Source organism: Ammospiza caudacuta, chromosome 6, assembly GCF_027887145.1.
Source record: "Ammospiza caudacuta isolate bAmmCau1 chromosome 6, bAmmCau1.pri, whole genome shotgun sequence".
In the NCBI taxonomy this organism is placed as follows: domain Eukaryota; kingdom Metazoa; phylum Chordata; class Aves; order Passeriformes; family Passerellidae; genus Ammospiza; species Ammospiza caudacuta.
The window spans coordinates 50,547,634-50,566,108 of NC_080598.1; the positions used below are offsets into that span (position 1 = coordinate 50,547,634).

Below are 18,475 nucleotides of genomic sequence, written 5' to 3' on the forward strand. Positions count from 1 at the left end.
GGGAGAACAGGGTGCTGTTTGTGACAGAGATCACACGGATGCACAGCGCAGCCCCGGGCAGTGCCACCACCGCTGTCCTCGCTCAGCGCAGCTCCCGCGGAGCCGCCCGCGGGGCCGGGCGAGGGCACCGCCATCCCCTCCGCAGCCCCGAGGGCACCGCCATCCCCTCCGCAGCCCCGAGGGCACCGCCGGCCCCTCCGCAGCCCCGAGGGCACCGCCGGCCCCTCCGCAGCCCCGAGGGCACAGCCATCCCCGCCGCAGCCCCGAGGGCACCGCCGGCCCCTCCGCAGCCCCGAGGGCACCGCCGGCCCCTCCGCAGCCACGGCCACTCTGGCGGCCCCGAGGGCATCGCCGACGCTTATCAAGGTGTGGATAAGCTCCCGGCTCGGCAGCTCCCATTTCGGCATTGTGACAAGCTCGGCGGGGCCACAGCCCCGCTAGGGCAGGTGCCCCGAGGCCAGCCGGTCTCCCTCTCCCCATCGCATCCCATCAAGTCTCCTGTTCCCCGTCCCGTCTCCCACGCCGTGCCCCCTGGGGATGCTGTTTGCCGCGGCCGCCAGGCGCGCTGCCCCTTTAAGCGCGCTCCCGCCCGGTCCCGCCCGCCCGCCGCTCCCCGGCCCGCAGCCCTGCGGCACCGGCGGCGGCACCGGCACGGGCACCGGCAGCTCCATCGCGGCCGGGGGCCGGCGCTCCGCGGCGCCCAGGGGCAGAGCGGGCCGGCAGCATGTCCACCAAGGCGGAGCAGTGTGAGTGGGGCCGGGCGGGCGCCGGGCCGGGGTCTGTCCGAGGGGAGGCGAGCGGGGCCGGGGGCGCCGTCCCGCCGATGGCGCTGCCCCGCCGCCGCCTCCCGGCCGCTGCTCCCCGGCGGGGCAGCGCTACCCGGGCTCCGTGTGCCGCCGTGTGCGGCGGCCGCCGGCGGGCGGTGCAGGGGGAGGGGGCTGCCGGCGTTCTGGCGCTTTCTGTCGGAGCCGCCGCCGGTGCTGGTGGCCGCAGCCCCCGGAGCTCCCCGCTGTTCGGGCGGCCAGCTCGGGGCGGCAAAGGCAGCGCCGGGGAGCCCACGAGGAAATGCGGGATCGGGGAGCACAGTCGGTATTGAGGCCGCCGGCTTCGCCCCCCGCCCCACGGCGGGAGCGGTGCAGCCTGCCCCGTGTGCCGGCGCCGTGTCCCGAAGGATGCGGCCACCTGCGGGAGCAGAGGTGACGCACGCCTCGCCACCCTGCAGGTGGCCTTGCAGTGAGATGGAGCCAGAAGAGTCGTGCTGTCCTTCTTGCCCGGGCCGCTCACCTTTCACCGGGTGAATGCAGGCTGGGGGTTTGTGTGTCGCCTACAGGCCGCCTGCACAGTGCCCGCTCCCAGCAGGATCCCCAGGTGCTGGCATCCCCTGCCCGCGGCCAGCCTGCCTCTGCCTGGTCACGGCTGCTGGAACCACCATGTTGGCTAGAGCTGATCAGAGCAGGAGTGGATGACATGGTGGTTGATACCTGCATCTGGGCTGTGGAAGTGCTCCCCACTGTTGTTGCTCATGACACCTGTGTGTCTGCAAGAGCCCTGATGGGATGCTGAGTAGAAAATATTGGGGTACTTGAGCTTGTCACCCATGTCACAGCTACTTTCTTGCCTGATACAGTGTCATGGTTATGAACGGGCAGTCTGTGACCAGGAGGTTGGATTGATGTTTGTCACAATGACGTGATGTGATTTGACACTTTGCATGCTGAGACTTGCTCTCTTCTTCCTCCAGGTCACTGAGAAGGATCCTTGTGTTTATATATGCCTATGCTGAGCCCATCTAACAAAAAGAATACCTGTAATTTTTTCTGTTAGGGTTTACTGCTTATTTATAGTGATGAATGAGCTTGCTTTAAAAATATTATGCAGATGTTAATTTTTTGCTGTAAAGATGCAGTTCTAGCCTCATAATTAGAGACAGAATATTCTGATTGTGCAGAAGCCCTGAACTGTGCAATGTTTGGATCTGTACCCTTCTGTTGTTGCTGCCTTCCCCATCTTGCACCTGAGTTTTGTAATTGTTTCTTCTTTCCAGTGATACTTATACATTAATTACACTTCCTTCACACTGCCATGTGGAAGAATTTGTGCTACTTTTTGTCCTAGCACTGGCTCTGGCATTTTCTTCCTTTTCTGTCCTGTCTTCTCTCTTCCTCTGTTCCTAAGGCTTTTGGTCTGCTCTGTTTGAGCTCCTCTTACATATTTTATCCTTGGCTGTTTTTTCTTTTCATCCCTTTGTACTTTTCAAGACACTGCATCCAGGCCTGCCATGTCCCCGTTACTCTCTATTTCAAGATTTACTTAGGGTCCAGATTTCAGATCTTTCTGCCTTCTAATGTTTCTTTTCATGACACTCCAGGAAGAGTATTTGGTTAATGGACATATCCTGTGCATTCTAACCTGCTGAATGTATTTTTTTACCAAGGCTGCTTCCCTGACTAGTTCTTATGGCATTACCAAATGTCTCTACATAACTTCAAGATTCTCTCACCAGCAATTTTTGAGTAATGGACTCTGACAAGGATGTGTTGGTGTGCATACATCACCACCAGTCAAACTTTCAAACCCCAGCTGTCGCTGTTGTTGCTTCTGCCCTCAGTGAGTGACAGGCAAGAACCAGAATGTCTTGGGAAGGACTCAAGTTCCAAGTCATAATGAATCTCAGTTTACCAAGAGCATCAGTGAAACACTGCAACTGAGGAATCACTGGTTGGAACAGAAGATGTGCTGATCTAAACAGCTGAATCCCACAGCTCTTGAGCAGGTTCTATGTACAACAGGTAAAATGGTGTCAGTCTGGAGGTTGGCTGGAGAAGCTGCTCTTTTTTGTGACCACACACATCTTGTATTGTGTACCAGATATATCAACAGTGAGTTTGATCATTTGACTCGTTGCAGCATGCCTAAGGCGTTCTGTTGTAGTCAAAGAAAATGAATTCTTTATCACCTTAAAAAGCAGTAATTGGTGTTTAGTTGTGGTAAGTAATGCCCTGGGAATGCCTGATGCCTGCTGTGGAGCAAGCAAGGCCATCTTTGAGGACTCCTAATGGTTTCACTCTCAGTTCAGCCAGTGCTGACACTGGGGCTGAGGAGTTTAGTGAAGTCTGTGTAGATACTGGAGGGAAACCTATTTGTTTTTTGTGGTGGCCCTATGAGAGTGCCCAAGTGCTTCCACAGGGTGACACCACTTTTTGAAGTGTGTCTCTGGTACTCAGAAACTCAGAAAGTTGGGTCATTCACACACTTGCTGTAACTTGAAAGCTGGCAAAGTTTTTGCTCTGGGGCTTTCCTTTAGAAATTTCTTTATGTTCTGGGAGGCTGTGCTGAAATGGACAGAGTTTTGGGAAACAGAACTGGGAGTGAGGCTGAAACCTTTAGCCTAAAGCTAATATTTATATTTAGGCTTTATAAATAAGTTTTCTCTTTTGATATTTGGCCTGATACAATTGCACAACAATGCCAATCAATAAAAATGAATGGATTTCCACCTTTATTAAAAAGAAGCTCTTCTAAGTGATTCTAGATACATTATGCCCTTTATTGAAAGTTAGTAACTGTAAGGAGGCACACAGCTCTCTGAAACACATCTAGATCTGAATTCTGTAATAATCTTTGGCATTTTGTTAGTCCATTTAATTTACAGATATCTGACAGCAAACCATGGCAGCCACAGTAATCTGTGCACCTTGCTGTGCATTGTTCTTAGCTGGATACTGCCTTGCTCAGTCTGTGTCCTTCACAAACCTACTTGGTTTCATACTTTTTTACTCCTCCCACCAGAGAAAGCAACATCACAAAATATGTTTATGAAGTCATTGCTTTCTTAATCTAGAAACTAAACTAGATTAGTTTTATGACAGTTAAAATAAATGTCTACCTTTTAAATAATCTGATAGATGGCCTGCAAATCTGGGACTAAAACTGAGATTAGCGGGCAGAAAGGATGAGGTATGAGATGAGAAGGGGAAAACAGCCTTGCACTGCTCAAGTCAGCCTCTGTAATGTGGAGTGAACACATCCTGCCCAGATGTTCCCAGCCCAGTGGTTTGGGGGCTGTGCATTAAGCAGTTGTGGCTGCTCTCACTCAGGATAAGCTCCTGCAAGGCACAGGTCGTGTGCCACAGGCCTACGTGGTGGCAATCTGAGTCTCTGTGACAAAATCCTGTTTTCAGTTGATTGAGGGAGAGGGGAAAAAGTCATGATTGTTTTTAGTTATTCATAAATTGTGCAGTAAAAGATTTAAAGGAAATGTAATTAAAGATGCTTATGCATTTTTAGTGTGTTGTTTTGCATATGCATTATGACAGTGTCCGTGGTTGCATTTTTGCTTGCTGTTTCACACAGACCCCAGCCCTTCAGTTACATGATGGGCTTTCTCCTTGTGATGAAGCCAGGTAATATCATGAGAGAGACTTTTGTCTGTAGAAGCTTCCCTTGCTGCAGGAACTGGGGAATGCCCTCCTTACAGCAGGAAATGAGTTAAAGAATGACCTTGATTTGGTGCTGCTAGATTGGATTTCTTGTCATGCATTCAAGAAAACAGTTTTCTTCATTTGATGATTATTTGAGTGTTCCTCATTTTATGGATAATTGACTTGAAATTGTCAAACCTCATTTGTTGTGTGGCTGACCATTCAAGGAATCTATTATTTTCTGGATGTGAAAGTCCAGTGAGTACAGTTACCTATACTGGCAAAAGGGCTCTCAGTATCTCAAGCTGAGCCTCCATCAGTATTTGCAGACACTTTGCTTTTGGTGTCTGTTCATCAGTCTTTTCTGCAATATGGATACAATGTCACCCATTCTCATTCACCTTGCCAGTGGCCCAGAAAAGAATCAGAAATTCACAAACTGTTCAGCTATCTCAGCAGTGAGGGGCATATTCTGTTTAGTGCAGGACTTAATGGTATTCATTCCTTAATAAATGCCATTTGACCGTGAGAATAAAACCAAGTATTGACTGATTGCTTGTTTAGGAAGCATGATTTATCTTCCACACTGAAGGAGTCCTGTAGGGGAGCAAGGTGTATCTTGGTCTAGGGAAAGGCTGTTATAATCCATTTGCTTAGAGGGCTGAAAGAATTCAGAAGCATCTCCCCTTTTAGCTGCCTGTTGCACTCTTGGTGCACTTTGAGCACGCTGCAGGGTTCCCAGGCAGCTGTGCTTTCTGAGGCTGTGTGTGCAGAGCAGCACAGCTGAGCAGCCTCTGCCCCATGCAGCCAATGCTCTCTCTGAGCAGAGTTGGTTCATCTGAGTGGAGCAGGAAGAGTTGTGTGTCTGTAGGTGTCTCTGCATGAAACTGCTTGTGCTGTATAGGCAATGTAAGGCAGTGCAACTAGGAGGGGTAATAACTTTTTTTCCCAAACCTGAACAAGGATTCCTATTACTGTTACTTGTAATACAACAAAAATTGGTTTCAGTGGAGATGTACACCTGCTACTGCTCTTTGAAATCCCCTTATCTGCTTGATCACACTTCCCAAGACAAATAAACAGCAGAAACTTCACTCTTTTCATATCTTTAGTTCATTGCACAAAGTAAATGTAGGGCCCACAGTGAATCACATAAGGTCTTTCTGTCTTAGCTTATATCTCTGCTTTGGCTGTAGAAATACTTATCTGTCTCACATGAACCTCCTGTGATCCAATGACTCATTCATTATAAATGACTCTTGAGATGCTTGGAGACATGGAAGAAGTGCAGAGTGGCAATATATATTTTTTAATTTGCTTGCACTAAGTTTGCCTAATACAGATGCAGAAATTCACTTCCATGTGTTCTCCCTGGCAGTCTTTTACAATTTATTCAGTCAGAACAGAAGGAACAGGGAGATTTTTCTGTTTTTTGAGTTTAATACTTAAATTTAAAAAAAAAAGAAAATGGAAGAAACAGACACAAATCTGTCAAAGTCTGCAGAAAGCCTAAATGAAAGTTTTTGTGTTTGTCTTTTTGTCTTTTATGTAGTTGCTTCCAAAATCCGTTACCTTCAAGAATACCACAACCGGGTTCTCCACAACATTTACCCTGTGCCCTCTGGAACTGACATTGCAAATACTCTGAAATACTTTTCTCAGACGTTATTGAGGTAAGTTTTGACTAATGCTCTTGAAGAAAAAAGAGCTAAAGAATTGTAGGGAATATTGATTGGCTTTGAATTGGTTGCCAGATTTAATGGATCAATGGTCAGCCAAAAAGAGTCAGAGCATAATTTAACAAAAACACGGTATGAACAAATCTCTTCAGTGGCTGTTGCCCAATTTGCCCAGTTAAGCCCCCTTACTGAGTGGCTGATTCTAGAATAAACTTGGTTGATTATGCATTTGCTTGGTCCTAAGACTTAGCTGAACACACAAACATGCTGAACTTGTGGAGAAAGTGACCTGTAGAGTTTTAGATGTGTATAATCATGGCCTCCTTGACAGTCTTGGTGCCTCAGAATCCCAGAGTGGAGCCAGAGGAGCAAGCAGATCCGGCTTCTCACTGGGTTCAGGTCTTCTGGGTTCTGGTTCAGTCCCTTAGAGCAGCGGGAGCAGACACAAAGTTTGTGTACAGATCTGGATTTGGGTGGTAACAACACATCAGGATTGTTCTGATCCAACATTTTTGATGTAGTCTAATGATTAGTAATAATACATAGTGCTAAATACCACACAAAGAGAGAATACATTATGAGTAGGAAATACTATTCTTGTCTTCAAAAAAAAAAGGAAAAAAATGTGAGACTTTATTAAGAATAATGTACATTCCACAGTGCTGCCTAGTGGATTCATATTTCCAGATTGTTTTCAAAATGGCTGTTGACCATGAATAGGGGATTTTTATCTGCTGGTTTTGGCTGGCACTAGTTTTCACATCCAGAAAAATGCAGTTCAAATTACATTTCTATGCATAGCTTCCTGATTTATACCTGGAAAGATTGTCCCTGCTGTCAAAGGGTAGTTTGGAAATCAAGCTAATTGCCTTATTTGAGGAGGAAACTTTAACAGAATACAATTTACCCATATATTTGTACATATACTCCTATGATGTATACAAATTGAGAAGCAAAAATTTAAACATGAGAGAATGAGAACAGTTCATGCTAACATTTAAAGAGCCTGGGATACATAAAATTTTCCTTGATCCTGTTTAAAAGGAGAGACACATAGACAGAAATAATTTTTAGTAGAATGTCTGTTCACAGCAAACTTGAAACCTTCTGTTTACTTTCGAAATTTCAAGAGCAAAACTGTTTGTTTCCCTTCTCATTTAGACTGTTGAGGAAACTTGCAGCATCCAGTAGGACTTTTTGTTTGGGGGTTAATAAATTAACTTTTGTCTCATTGTATTGAGCAGTGGGAAAAAATGTTCAAAGAGTCACAAAAGATACTTCTGAAATGTGTCTCTGTTCCCACATCAGGCTGTTATGATGGACTATTTGTACAAAACACACTTAAATTGCGTTTAAGTAAGATTATTTATGATGAGACAGCTTTTGCTTAAATACTTTGAGCCTTTAAGCTGTTAAAGCTAGAAAGTTGGACTTGATTCTGAACATTTTCTCTTTTAGCTGTGACTACCGAGTGCTATAATGAGATATGTTTCTTTTTGGTCAGAAGTTCACTGGGTCGGGATAGATTTAGAATGTTCTGCTTAAAGAAAGCATCTTTCTCCCACTCTGTGGTCTTCTTGTATAATGTACAGCTGACCTGTCCTGTTGATAAATTTTTCACACTCCTGGAGCAGTGATGTTCCTGGGCTTACTGGAAAAGCTTTGTACTTAGCAACTGTGAGAGCAGATCAGAAATTAGGGCAGCAATTGCACAATTTAGCAAGTCCATTTGTTTCCTTTCATATTCAAAATGGGACTGAACCAAAATCCTTTTGTTGATGATGCTGAACCCCGTGGGGCAGAAGTGCTACTCATATCTCATACACAAATGGTTTTATCCTTCATAATCTGGGATCTGATTAGCCCCAGAACTAAAAGCGTATGAGAAATTAATGTCAGGGCTCGGATCTAAATTTAAGTGGACTGAGTTCTGATACTCAGGCAAGGTCAAATTCACATTCCAAACCCCTGTAACTGGGGAGTTTGAGCTGTGGGTCAAAGGCTCAGTGCTATGGTTGAACCAGTGTAAGTTTATACACTTGCTGATGCTAAGAAAGAAGATGGATAAAAAAGCAAAACAACACACCCTGTATTTAGTGTGGCAGATGGAAAGAAGGAAACTCCCACCCACTGTGTGCAGATCTCTGGAAGATTTACCCTAAAACTAAACAGACTGGTTAAAAACCTTTCTGAAGAGCGTGTTCAAAAATTTATTTGAATATTTTGCATGCTGAGTCTCTTTTCTGCCTCCTACACTGAGACTCCATTGTACAAGGTTTAACATCAGTAATAGAAGTACATGGTGGAGAATAATCTTTCTGGCTTAACACAGAGCATGTGCAATGAATTTGTGCTGTTAGGGACAAACAATTCTTGGTGAACATGTATAGTCATAGAAATAATGAAGGAATAGTCAGAGAAATTCCACATAATGATTGGGTTTTACAGAAGCAGATTTTACTGTTTATTACACTTTTACCTTTCCCTGTTATGGACACGCTGACTGTGTTCTTTTCAGTGGGATGTGCCCACTGTTTTGAATCACATTCATATGTGGTGTCATTTTGCTGGTTAAAGATGGATTGCACAAGAGATTAATTTGCTCCTTTGCTCTGTATGCAACCTCCATAAATTACAAGCTCAGGGGTGGGGGGAACAGATGTGGAATGACTGAAAAAAAATTCCTTATTTCTATAACAAACATCACATAAAATCACCATACACAATGCATAGCACATTGATTCATTTAATTCTTCTTTAGTTTTCTCTTTGGGAAAAGCATTTCTTTACATTACAGCATGAATTTGTTTCATGCCCTACTCATTTTCAGTGATTTCTCCCTCATTTGAGGAATGATCTAAGGCTTAATAAACATCCTGCAGAAAAGCTTGTTCTTTCACATTTTCCTGAAGAAAATTCTCCATATGTATTTCTAAGTAAAATACTTTGTGTGAGGCATAGTTATAAATGCCATGGTGGCTAATTAATGGTCATTGTTGTGCTGCCTTGGTGAGATGTAATTTCACTTGTAGGCATTTTAGGAAACCTGTCCAAGAAGGCAGTAATTATGGGATAGATTTGCAGCAAAGATATACACATCTTGAAACCAGCCTCGGTAGCTTTGCCCCTTATTGCAGAGCAAGTTCAGTATGGAGTAAGTTCAGTATGGAGTTATGATTTGCAGATACTCCAAATTCTCAGTACTTGGTTGAATTGAACCAGAAGCAAATTGCTGTTGTATCTTGGTCCTAAGGGACCTCCTAGATTTTCAATTTTGGCTCCTCTGTTTATTGCCTTTTAAAAATACAGGTCAGGCAAGAGCCTGGACATAAAATTTTGGGTTTTTTTAAATTTGTTTTTTAATAAATTTGGTGTGGTTCCATCTGGAATTGAGATCTAGTGTTATTGCTGTTAAACTGAAGGATGCCCTGATCAAGATAAAATAAGTGTGCTTTGGCATCTAATCCGGAGATGGGCCTGTAGCTCAGTGTAAAAAGAAAGGATTAATATCCTTTCTGGAAATAAGTGCACATGGAGTGATGTTTTGGCAAGTAAAGAGATGGATAATTGATATTATCTGTTGGTAGACAACAAAGGAGTGTAGTGCAGTACCTTCATATCTCTAAACATAAGCTATAAAATATGGCAAATGAACATCAAGCAAATTAGAAGGAATCAGCACTCTGCTAATTCATTTTTAAAGTCACACTAGATCTTAGGTGATGTTCTGATAAAAGCATGACAGTGATCATGTTTCTCTTACTGGACATTGGGTAACAGAAACCAAAATCATCTGCCAAATATGTGAGGCATGATTAAAAAAAAGAAAAAAATAAGAAGTAATTTTATAAGACAGATTATATCTGTCATCTCTGACTGCAAGGGTGATGTAATAGTGGCCAAGTAGCCGTGTGATAGTAGCTGCTTGGCAAATAATTGTATTTGTAAAAGTGTTTTTATATATGGCAAATGAATGACACCTTATCTTAGAAGCACCTTAGCAAGAGTTTGGCTTACTTGTGTAAATTGCTGAATTAACTGGGGGGTAAGCTTTGCTGAGGTGATTGTGTGGTAGGGATTTCTGTACTGTTACAGAGAAGAGAGGTTTCCAGAAGTGCTCTCTCTTGATATAATTCTGCTCTACATGAGTCAGTGGAAATCTTAGTGCTATTGGCTTGTCTTTTATAAGTCTAACACTGACTGTGGGAACAGAGTTAAACCAACAGCAACTGCTTTTGGAAATCCTAATGACTGAGAGGTGCAAAAGGTGCTTAAAAAGGAAAAAAAAAATTATTGTGTGTGGGTTAAAATATTTAAAAGGTGTATTATATTTTATAGGCACATATGGAGATTATGAACTAACCCTATAAGTGCTTGATAACTAAAATATAACACCGCTTAAGTGAGAATTTATATCTATTTAAAATAGTGGGGTTTATTTTTAAAATAAATTAGATTACCATGTTTACAACCATGTTTGCAACATTTTTAAAACTACATAACAAGCTGGTTGACTTATAGCCTCTATTTTGATTCCCACTAAATTATTTTTATTTTTTGAAATTATCTCTCCTTTAGTTTATAGTGAGTTATGTTGAATAATAACGTAAGTAACAGCAGGAGTGTATGGTAACATACTGTCTGATCTGCAGTTACATAATTGGTCTTGCTTGCTTAGCCCTTAGATTTTTTGAAGGTAATTATTTACCCAAGGAGTGTTTGTATTCATAAAGCAAATTGTTTCCTCCCTAAACATGGGCAAAATTAAAAACACACATAAACAACCATTATCATTAGCTCACAAACATATGCTAAAGACCATCTACTATATATTATTTTATGACTTTTCCAAATGTAGTTTAGTTAACATTTTAGAAATATTATATTATTTCTAAATCCATGTGCCTGTTTAAACTTCATTATCTCAAATGATACTGAGTGAGTGGTCATGAAACAGTATCATAAAATACATACAGACATTATTTTAATGCAATAAACATGTGATTTTTAAGACTATCTTAACAAACACACATGTTTATTCTTTGCTAAAACATGTTTCTGCAAGTGCCACACCTATATTTTGCATGTTTTCAGTCAGTTGGCTCAAATGATTATAGGGGGGAAAAAATAAATCTCTCAAAATCCTCAGAATCTCAGAGCAAAATACCAGCCTGTTTTGACACAGCTAAACACTTTTGATTCTTAGAATTTTTCTTAACTGTGAAACATGGGTAGGGCACTGAAACATGCATTTTTATATTTTTGCTCCTTATGAACCAGATAACACATGAGATGCAATGAAATTTTCCTAGACGTCAATTTTTAATTCTCTTATCTTGAAGCATGGAAGTAAATGGTTGCTAGATTTGTAGACATGCTGGTTTTGGTAGTGATTGCATCTTATGTGGGATGTATCTGGTCTTTTATTATTTGTTTTATAGTGTCATTTCAATGTAATGTGCTGTTCTTTGTGTCTTTGTTGTCTCTTTTTTTTCTTTGTCCCCCCAACAGCATTTTGTCCCGCACAGGGAAGAAGGAGAATCAAGATGCCTCCAATTTGACAGTGCCCATGACCATGTGTCTTTTTCCTGTGCCATTCCCACTCACCCCATCTCTAAGACCACAGGTCAGTTCCATCAACCCTACTGTTACTCGCTCCCTCCTTTACAGCGTCCTGCGAGATGCTCCATCTGAACGTGGCCAGCAAAGTCGTGATGCTCAGTTATCAGACTACCCATCTTTGGACTATCAAGGACTTTACGTGACACTGGTGACACTACTGGATCTAGTTCCCTTGCTACAACATGGGCAACATGGTAAGCAGGCCCTTGAATGATGCCAGTGCTGTGAATCCATGAGTGGTGCATATATCCAGTGGAAGAGATGGGCCTAAACTGACCTGGATCTGGATTTCAAATCTCCTGGGATGCATTTATATCCAAGTGTTCTGTTTGACTTTCTCAAATAAAGGAATTTTTTTTTGCATAATGTGGATTTGGGTTTGAATTCTGAGGTTGTCTGATTTTTAGTGATGTGCTGGTGGTATGTAACTAGAATACAATTGTATGTAACAAAAATTACACAGATGGGTGTAAAAATACCCAGATTTTTAACTTGAATCTGCTGAGATAACTTCAGTCTGTCTTTTTGGGGTGGGTCTCTTAAAAATGCACAGAGAGCTTGCAAATGTGTATCTGGCCTATAAGAAATGCACAGATTGAGTGTTCTGGTGAAGGTCCATCTCTACACAGAATATAGTATGTATCTATTTGAAGAAAAAACTACAGTAATTGTGCTTTGAGATGGCTTAAAAATACTCCTGTGTAAAATAGATAGCAGTATTTCTGTCTGACTAAGAGAAAAACAATAGTGTCTTATGTTTTAAATTAGCTACAAGTGGTTTTGTGACTGTGCTGTATTTGTATTGTTTTCCTTAAGTTCTGCTCTGCATCTGTCTGGCTTGTTAACCTGTTAGCCTTTCCTACTGGGATTCAGTAGCCCAGTATTCTCCCTAAGTATTAGCCAATATTAATTTCCACTGTGGAATCATGATGTATTACTTACATAGTTCACTATGGGAAGATGGTTTTCTATCTGATAATGCTGCTGAAATTCTTCAGGAGGAAAGTTGTTTCTGTTAAGTGCTGAATCCCCTTTGAGCTGGCAGCAGTATGTTTGAATCCAAGACTGCTGCACTAGGAAATGGTATGATGCCCCAAAAGCAGGGCCTTTAGCAAGATACAGGCTTGTTTACTTAAATTCTTAGAAATGGTGGAGTTAATTATCAAAAAATCTTTTCCTAAATAGATAACATGGTGATGATTAACAATCAGTGGAGACCTGTAAAGAACAAATGACATTGGGCAGACTTTATTTTTGAAACTTTTTTTTATGGCAACACAGTGGCTCACCTTGAGTGGTTTTCCTGTCCCTAGTCATATTTTTGTTGCTGTGCCATTTTACACCAAAAGGCAATCCTGGGACATGATCCCCACTTGAGTAAGGAAAACACTCTAGGAATTATTACCAGTGGCTTGGCAGCTGGAAGGGTATAACAGTGGGAAATCTTACAGGACTCTCTGCTGGGTCTAGTGTTACTAAATAATTTAACTTTTTTACTTAGCTGATAGAATTTGGATTTACAAGTGTTATCAAGATGGTTGCTAGCATGTGCTTTGTGTGAGAGATATATGATTCAAGTAATTGTGGCAAGTTGCATTCTGTTTTGAAGTGTCTCCACAGGAGAAATGTAAAATACTCTGCTTAAGAGGGAAGTTAAAGGAAATAGAGGCGATACCAGCTTGGGAGCTGTACTGCAGAGAGCTCTGGGTGTTAACAGTAGATCAGAGAAGACCAAGTCACTAACATATAAATATTATTCTAGCAATGTGTAAACATTTTTTTAATGTATGAGGCACCCAAAGCATTATGTTTATTATTCTAACAGCCCTAGTAAAGCCTCAGCTGGAGTAAAATTGTCAGATTTGTCTATCTAGCTTCAAGAAAAACATGTACTATTTGTGAAGAGTCCAGGAAAAAAAAAACAAGAATGATTTGAGGTCTCTCTCATGTGAACAGTGAGAGAAAACAAGAAAAAATTTGGTTTATCTAGATTAGAGAAAAATGGAAGGGAGATGTTATTATCATATGAAAATATGTAAAGGTTGCTGTGAGGAGAAATAAACTTAACCAATCTATTTGGGGTTAGAGTTGATCGGGATAAGAAGTTACACACTTAAATAACAGCAATGGAAATTTTTTTTATGAAAAAGATTTTTTAATGATAAGGATGATTAAGCATTAGGATGAATTGACAGGAGAAGGAGTGAACTTCTTGCAGGTTTTTAAGAACATTTTAGATAAATATGTGCCAGGAATAATTTGGTTGACTCATGCCTGGGGCAAGGGGAGATGGCTTGCTGTTTTGTATAGTTTTGTGTGTGAAGAATCAAATTTTGCAGTACAACTTGTTGTTTATTTCTTCCTCAGCTTAGTAATTGATTAAAATAAATATATATTTTTTTATCAGAACAATCCGTGTTGTTTGGGTAAGTACAGCTGCTGTGCAAGGCAATCCTGAGCTTTGGCCTGATCAGGTAGTAAAAGAGTGGATTTAGCTGGTGGATTTGTATTGCAGGAGGAGCGGTGGATTTGTATTGCAGGAGGAGCACTCTGTAGCACTGAGGGTCTCATTAGACTCTTGCATGGAAGGCTGGCCAGAACCACTGAAATGGGCTGCCACTTTTAATTTTTGCTGTGACCCAGGATGTTTACAGCTACAGATCTCTCTGTGCTTTACAGAGACAGTTTGAAGTCACACCAGTTGCACAGCTGAGACTGAAGGCCTGTGTGATGTATCTTAAGGCTGGGGAATAATTAACAAATGCAGGAGAAATGTTCATACTCAGGCTTTACTGAGTGCTGTAACCTTTATCAGAGGGTTATGGGCACCAGCTCACTTTCTCATTTGGGAGAGAGTATAAAGATTATTCCACAAAGCCCAGATACACAATAAACTATCCCTTCCCTTTGCATCTTAAAATGTTGCACAGTTATTAAATATCCTTTCCAAAGAGTTACAATATGTTTAATTAGAATAAGTACAGAAAATCTTGATAAATATTCCTGTCCTTTTAAGCTCTGGCCACTTTTAGCCTCAGCGGTTTCCCTGGAAATCAAGATCTGTAGTTTAATCATGTGTGGTTTGAAAAATGCAATGACACTTCCTGTAGTCAATATATGTGAGGTATTTTGCAGAATTCTTGAGGGTAATTAAGATGAAGTTCTTATTTTATTATGACTGATAAAGACTAGAATGATTTTTGCAAAATCTGGCCTTCAGTACAATGTACATTTCAAATTCTGATTCTAGTAACCTCTCTACTTAAATTCAAGCTCTCAAATGATAATTACCATATTATTAATATCAACACTGATTTTAACTGAGTATTTTATAGGCTGTAGCTTTCATATTCCCTTCAGACTCTTTGGAGTAATGTTCAACAGGTGTTTCCCTCTGTTTAGGAGGGGCTTAAAAATTGAGGGTGAATTCACTTGTCTACAGTGATTATCTTTCCAAATTACTTTGAGAGGAAAGCTGGAATTAAAATATAATTAATTATTTTAGTTTTGTACATAGAAAGTACATAGTCATAATTACATTTTCATTGTAATGATTCTATATTTCTTTCATTTTATTCAACAGATCTTGGCCAATCAATTTTTTACACTACTACATGCTTACTTCCTTTTCTCAGTGATGATATTTTGAGTACTTTACCCTATACAATGATTTCAACATTAGCCACCTTTCCTCCATTTCTGCACAAGGATATTATAGAGTATCTCAGCACATCTTTTCTGCCTATGGCTATATGTAAGTAGAACTCATTCTAGTATTGTTTTGTCTTGGCACATAACAGTATCAGACTGTACAAGTCAAAATTTGGTGTATCGTAGAATTGTAATGGAACATCAACCTCCTTACAAATATAAAATAATTTCCTTCCTTCCATCAACCTCCTTACAAATATTAAATAATGTGACTATTTTCAAAGTGAAATCGCTCTATAATTTTTATTTATTTATTGCACTGTGTTTTGGTGTGAATTCTTCCTTCCTTTAAAATGTGATGTTTGTTTAAGAAATCACTGTTTTCAGACTCCTAGAACTTTCAGTGCCAGCAGTGGGAGTTGTGAATACAGAATCAATGGGCAAACTGCTCCTGAAATAATAGATGCAATAGCAGCATGCATAATTTTTGCATCTGGACTATATCTGGATGTATGAGTATGATTTTTCTCAATGTGATGATGTTGTGGTGAATTTCTGGTTTTCTCCTTCTCTGTCTTCTTGTCACTTTCTAAGTTCTATACTAAATGACTGTGCCTGCAGTGCCTCCTAAGCATAGAAGTTAGGACTGAATCTCATGGTCCCTGCCTTTTTTCCTCCTCTTTCTTTTTACTTCCCCTCTACGAAGATGTCACGTGGTTACTTAGCATCATATTCCCTGCTCAGTGTGGATCTTGAGGCATGTTCTGAATGCTTGTCCATGTACCTGACAAAAAGCTTGATGGGACTTACCAGTAATGAGAAATGTAACCATTTTCTGCAGAGAGAATCATTAGGGTCAATATTAGGTCACTTTTAACCAACAAGCCTTTTACTGTGTGTGACCAAACGCTGGAACAGCTTTCCAGAGCAGTTGCAGATTCTCCATCCTAGCAGATGCTCAAAACACAATTTGCCCTGGATGTCTGCTCTAGTGCCTTTGAGCAGAGGGATTGGCCAAGATGGTCTCCAGAGGCACCTTTTAACATCAACCATTCTGTGATTTTGTGAGAATGTCTCTTCCTTACCTCTATATTCCCAATCTTTGTGGAAAAATGTGAACAACTTTTATACAAAGGTCAAGACTAATGTCATTTAAGCATGCAGAAGATGCTGAAAGAAGTATAGTCCAGTGTTTTGAGATTAAAATTGAATACAAATTTATCATGGGTATTTTCTGACCAGTCAATGATCTTGGAAGAGTCCTCTAACTCTCCTGGACCTCAGTTTTCTCATGTAAAATATTAATTTTTAGTATATCCTAATGAGGTTTTCTCTATTAATTTTAACACATTTAATGACAGTGTGCAAATCAAAAGTGCTAAGATATATTTCCTATGAATGTGCAATAAGTCCTCTGTGTTAAGAACAGAATTTTGCATTAAACAACTCTTTTTCCCACTGCTGTAACCTGTTAAAGAACAGCTGAAGATGGTGACTTATCCTGTCTGTGCTCAGATCTACAGAACTATACCTCAGAATAACTGGTTGAGTCGAATGCTTGGTTTACTTAAATAGATGCTGTTCCCCAACTGCCCCTGATAGAGATTGCATCCGTGCATTTGCATTTGTCATGCTGGCTTTCTTCTCTATGTGTTTTCGTGAGATTTCTGTATGAAACCAGTCTGCTGCTTTTTAAATTTACTAATCTAGTACTGTGTCCTACTTTTTTGCTGATGGCTATATTTAATTGCCCAGTTAGAGCTGCTGAGTATTTTTCAATTTAAATACATAAAAATACACCTTTGTGTAATACTTTGGGGGCAATTATTTGTGTGGATAACATTAAAAAATAAATGAATGGAGTGCAGTGAAGAGATCTATAGTAATCTTGGGTCATGTGGAGAACAGAAAGGGAGAAATTCTCCATTTTCTCTCTTCTCTCCATCATTTCTATTTGAGTGTTCTTTTAATTAGTCTCCTTGTCTTTCCCTGCTGGGAATTATATGCTCCTTTGCAAGACAAGTGCAGAACCTTTCCTTCCCTTAGCCTTTAGTTCTGATTCAGACCAAAAGGGAGGATGCAAGAGATTGTCTAAGCAGTTGGAGAGCCAGATGGGAGGGATGAAAACAGCTCGCTGAGCTGGTAGCTACAGTTCTGTGCTTCTATCCCAAATGCTTGGTATTTGGGTCCTGGCAGCCAGGCTTGGGGAAGTGCTGTGAGGGTGGAAAGATACTTGTGACATCTCTGTGTAGGAGCTTGCCTTCAAAGCCATGTTGCCATGTGAAAGTTCTGCAGGGTTTTTCCAAATATATGCCATTTAATGGTGACCACTTCATGGGAGACCAGGAGGAACTCCAGCCACTTTCCTGTGTGAGGTATAAGATACTGAGGTAAAAGACAGTCAGTGCTGCTGTTCATCATTATCTCAGGACAGTTCACATAACCATGGGACTGATGTTTCTGGTCTGCAGCTACAACTTGAGCTCTCAGCAGATCCTACAATCCAAGGGCTAGGTGCACCTGGCTGTACAAGTGATGTTATTTTGACCAGCCTGGGGGTTCTGAAGGAGAGGGCCTGAGAAGGCAACTGGTTGATGCAGTTTTAGGGATGAAGTCACACTGATCTAGAAAACCAGGAGCACGTCTATGCTCTGTAGATCAATGCTTAGGCATCTTTCTCTTCCACTTTTTTTTTTTTTTAATTGATTTTCATGACCTGGCACCTTAGGAATTTTATCTGCATGAGCTGGAATCAGTTACATGCTATTCTCACCTGATTTTCCTATTACAATAGAAAATTTATTTATTTTTTCCTTTCTTTTAAGTGGGATCTTCAAAACGAGAAGGTGTTCCAGCACATGTCAATCTGTCTGCATCATCAATGCTGATGATTGCAATGCAGTACACATCAAACCCAGGTATGTGTAAACATGCAACATGGTATCTTTCATTCTGAAACTATCAGTCAGGAAGTATTGTCAAATGCAATCAGAAAAGTTTTCATTATGGGAAAAAACTGTGTCGTTTTCCAGCACAGTATGAAAATTCTTTCTTTTAGTCAAAACTGAGATTTGTGAACATCATTCTGGAAATAATCCTTAT

The 18,475-nt window shown here is 41.1% G+C and overlaps 1 protein-coding gene across 2 annotated transcripts in view; it reads left to right on the top strand.

Moving 5' to 3' along the window:
- Positions 1 to 620: 620 nt before the first annotated feature.
- Positions 621 to 18,475, top strand: part of UNC79 (unc-79 homolog, NALCN channel complex subunit) — a 108,558-nt gene continuing 90,703 nt past the window's right edge. For both annotated transcript variants that reach the window (XM_058806978.1, XM_058806979.1), the window contains exons 1-5: positions 621 to 746; positions 5,974 to 6,094; positions 11,612 to 11,916; positions 15,306 to 15,476; positions 18,199 to 18,291. In XM_058806978.1, coding sequence (XP_058662961.1) covers positions 725 to 746; positions 5,974 to 6,094; positions 11,612 to 11,916; positions 15,306 to 15,476; positions 18,199 to 18,291 — 712 coding nt within the window. In that variant the 5' untranslated portion in view covers positions 621 to 724. The remainder of the gene's footprint in view (positions 747 to 5,973; positions 6,095 to 11,611; positions 11,917 to 15,305; positions 15,477 to 18,198; positions 18,292 to 18,475) is intronic.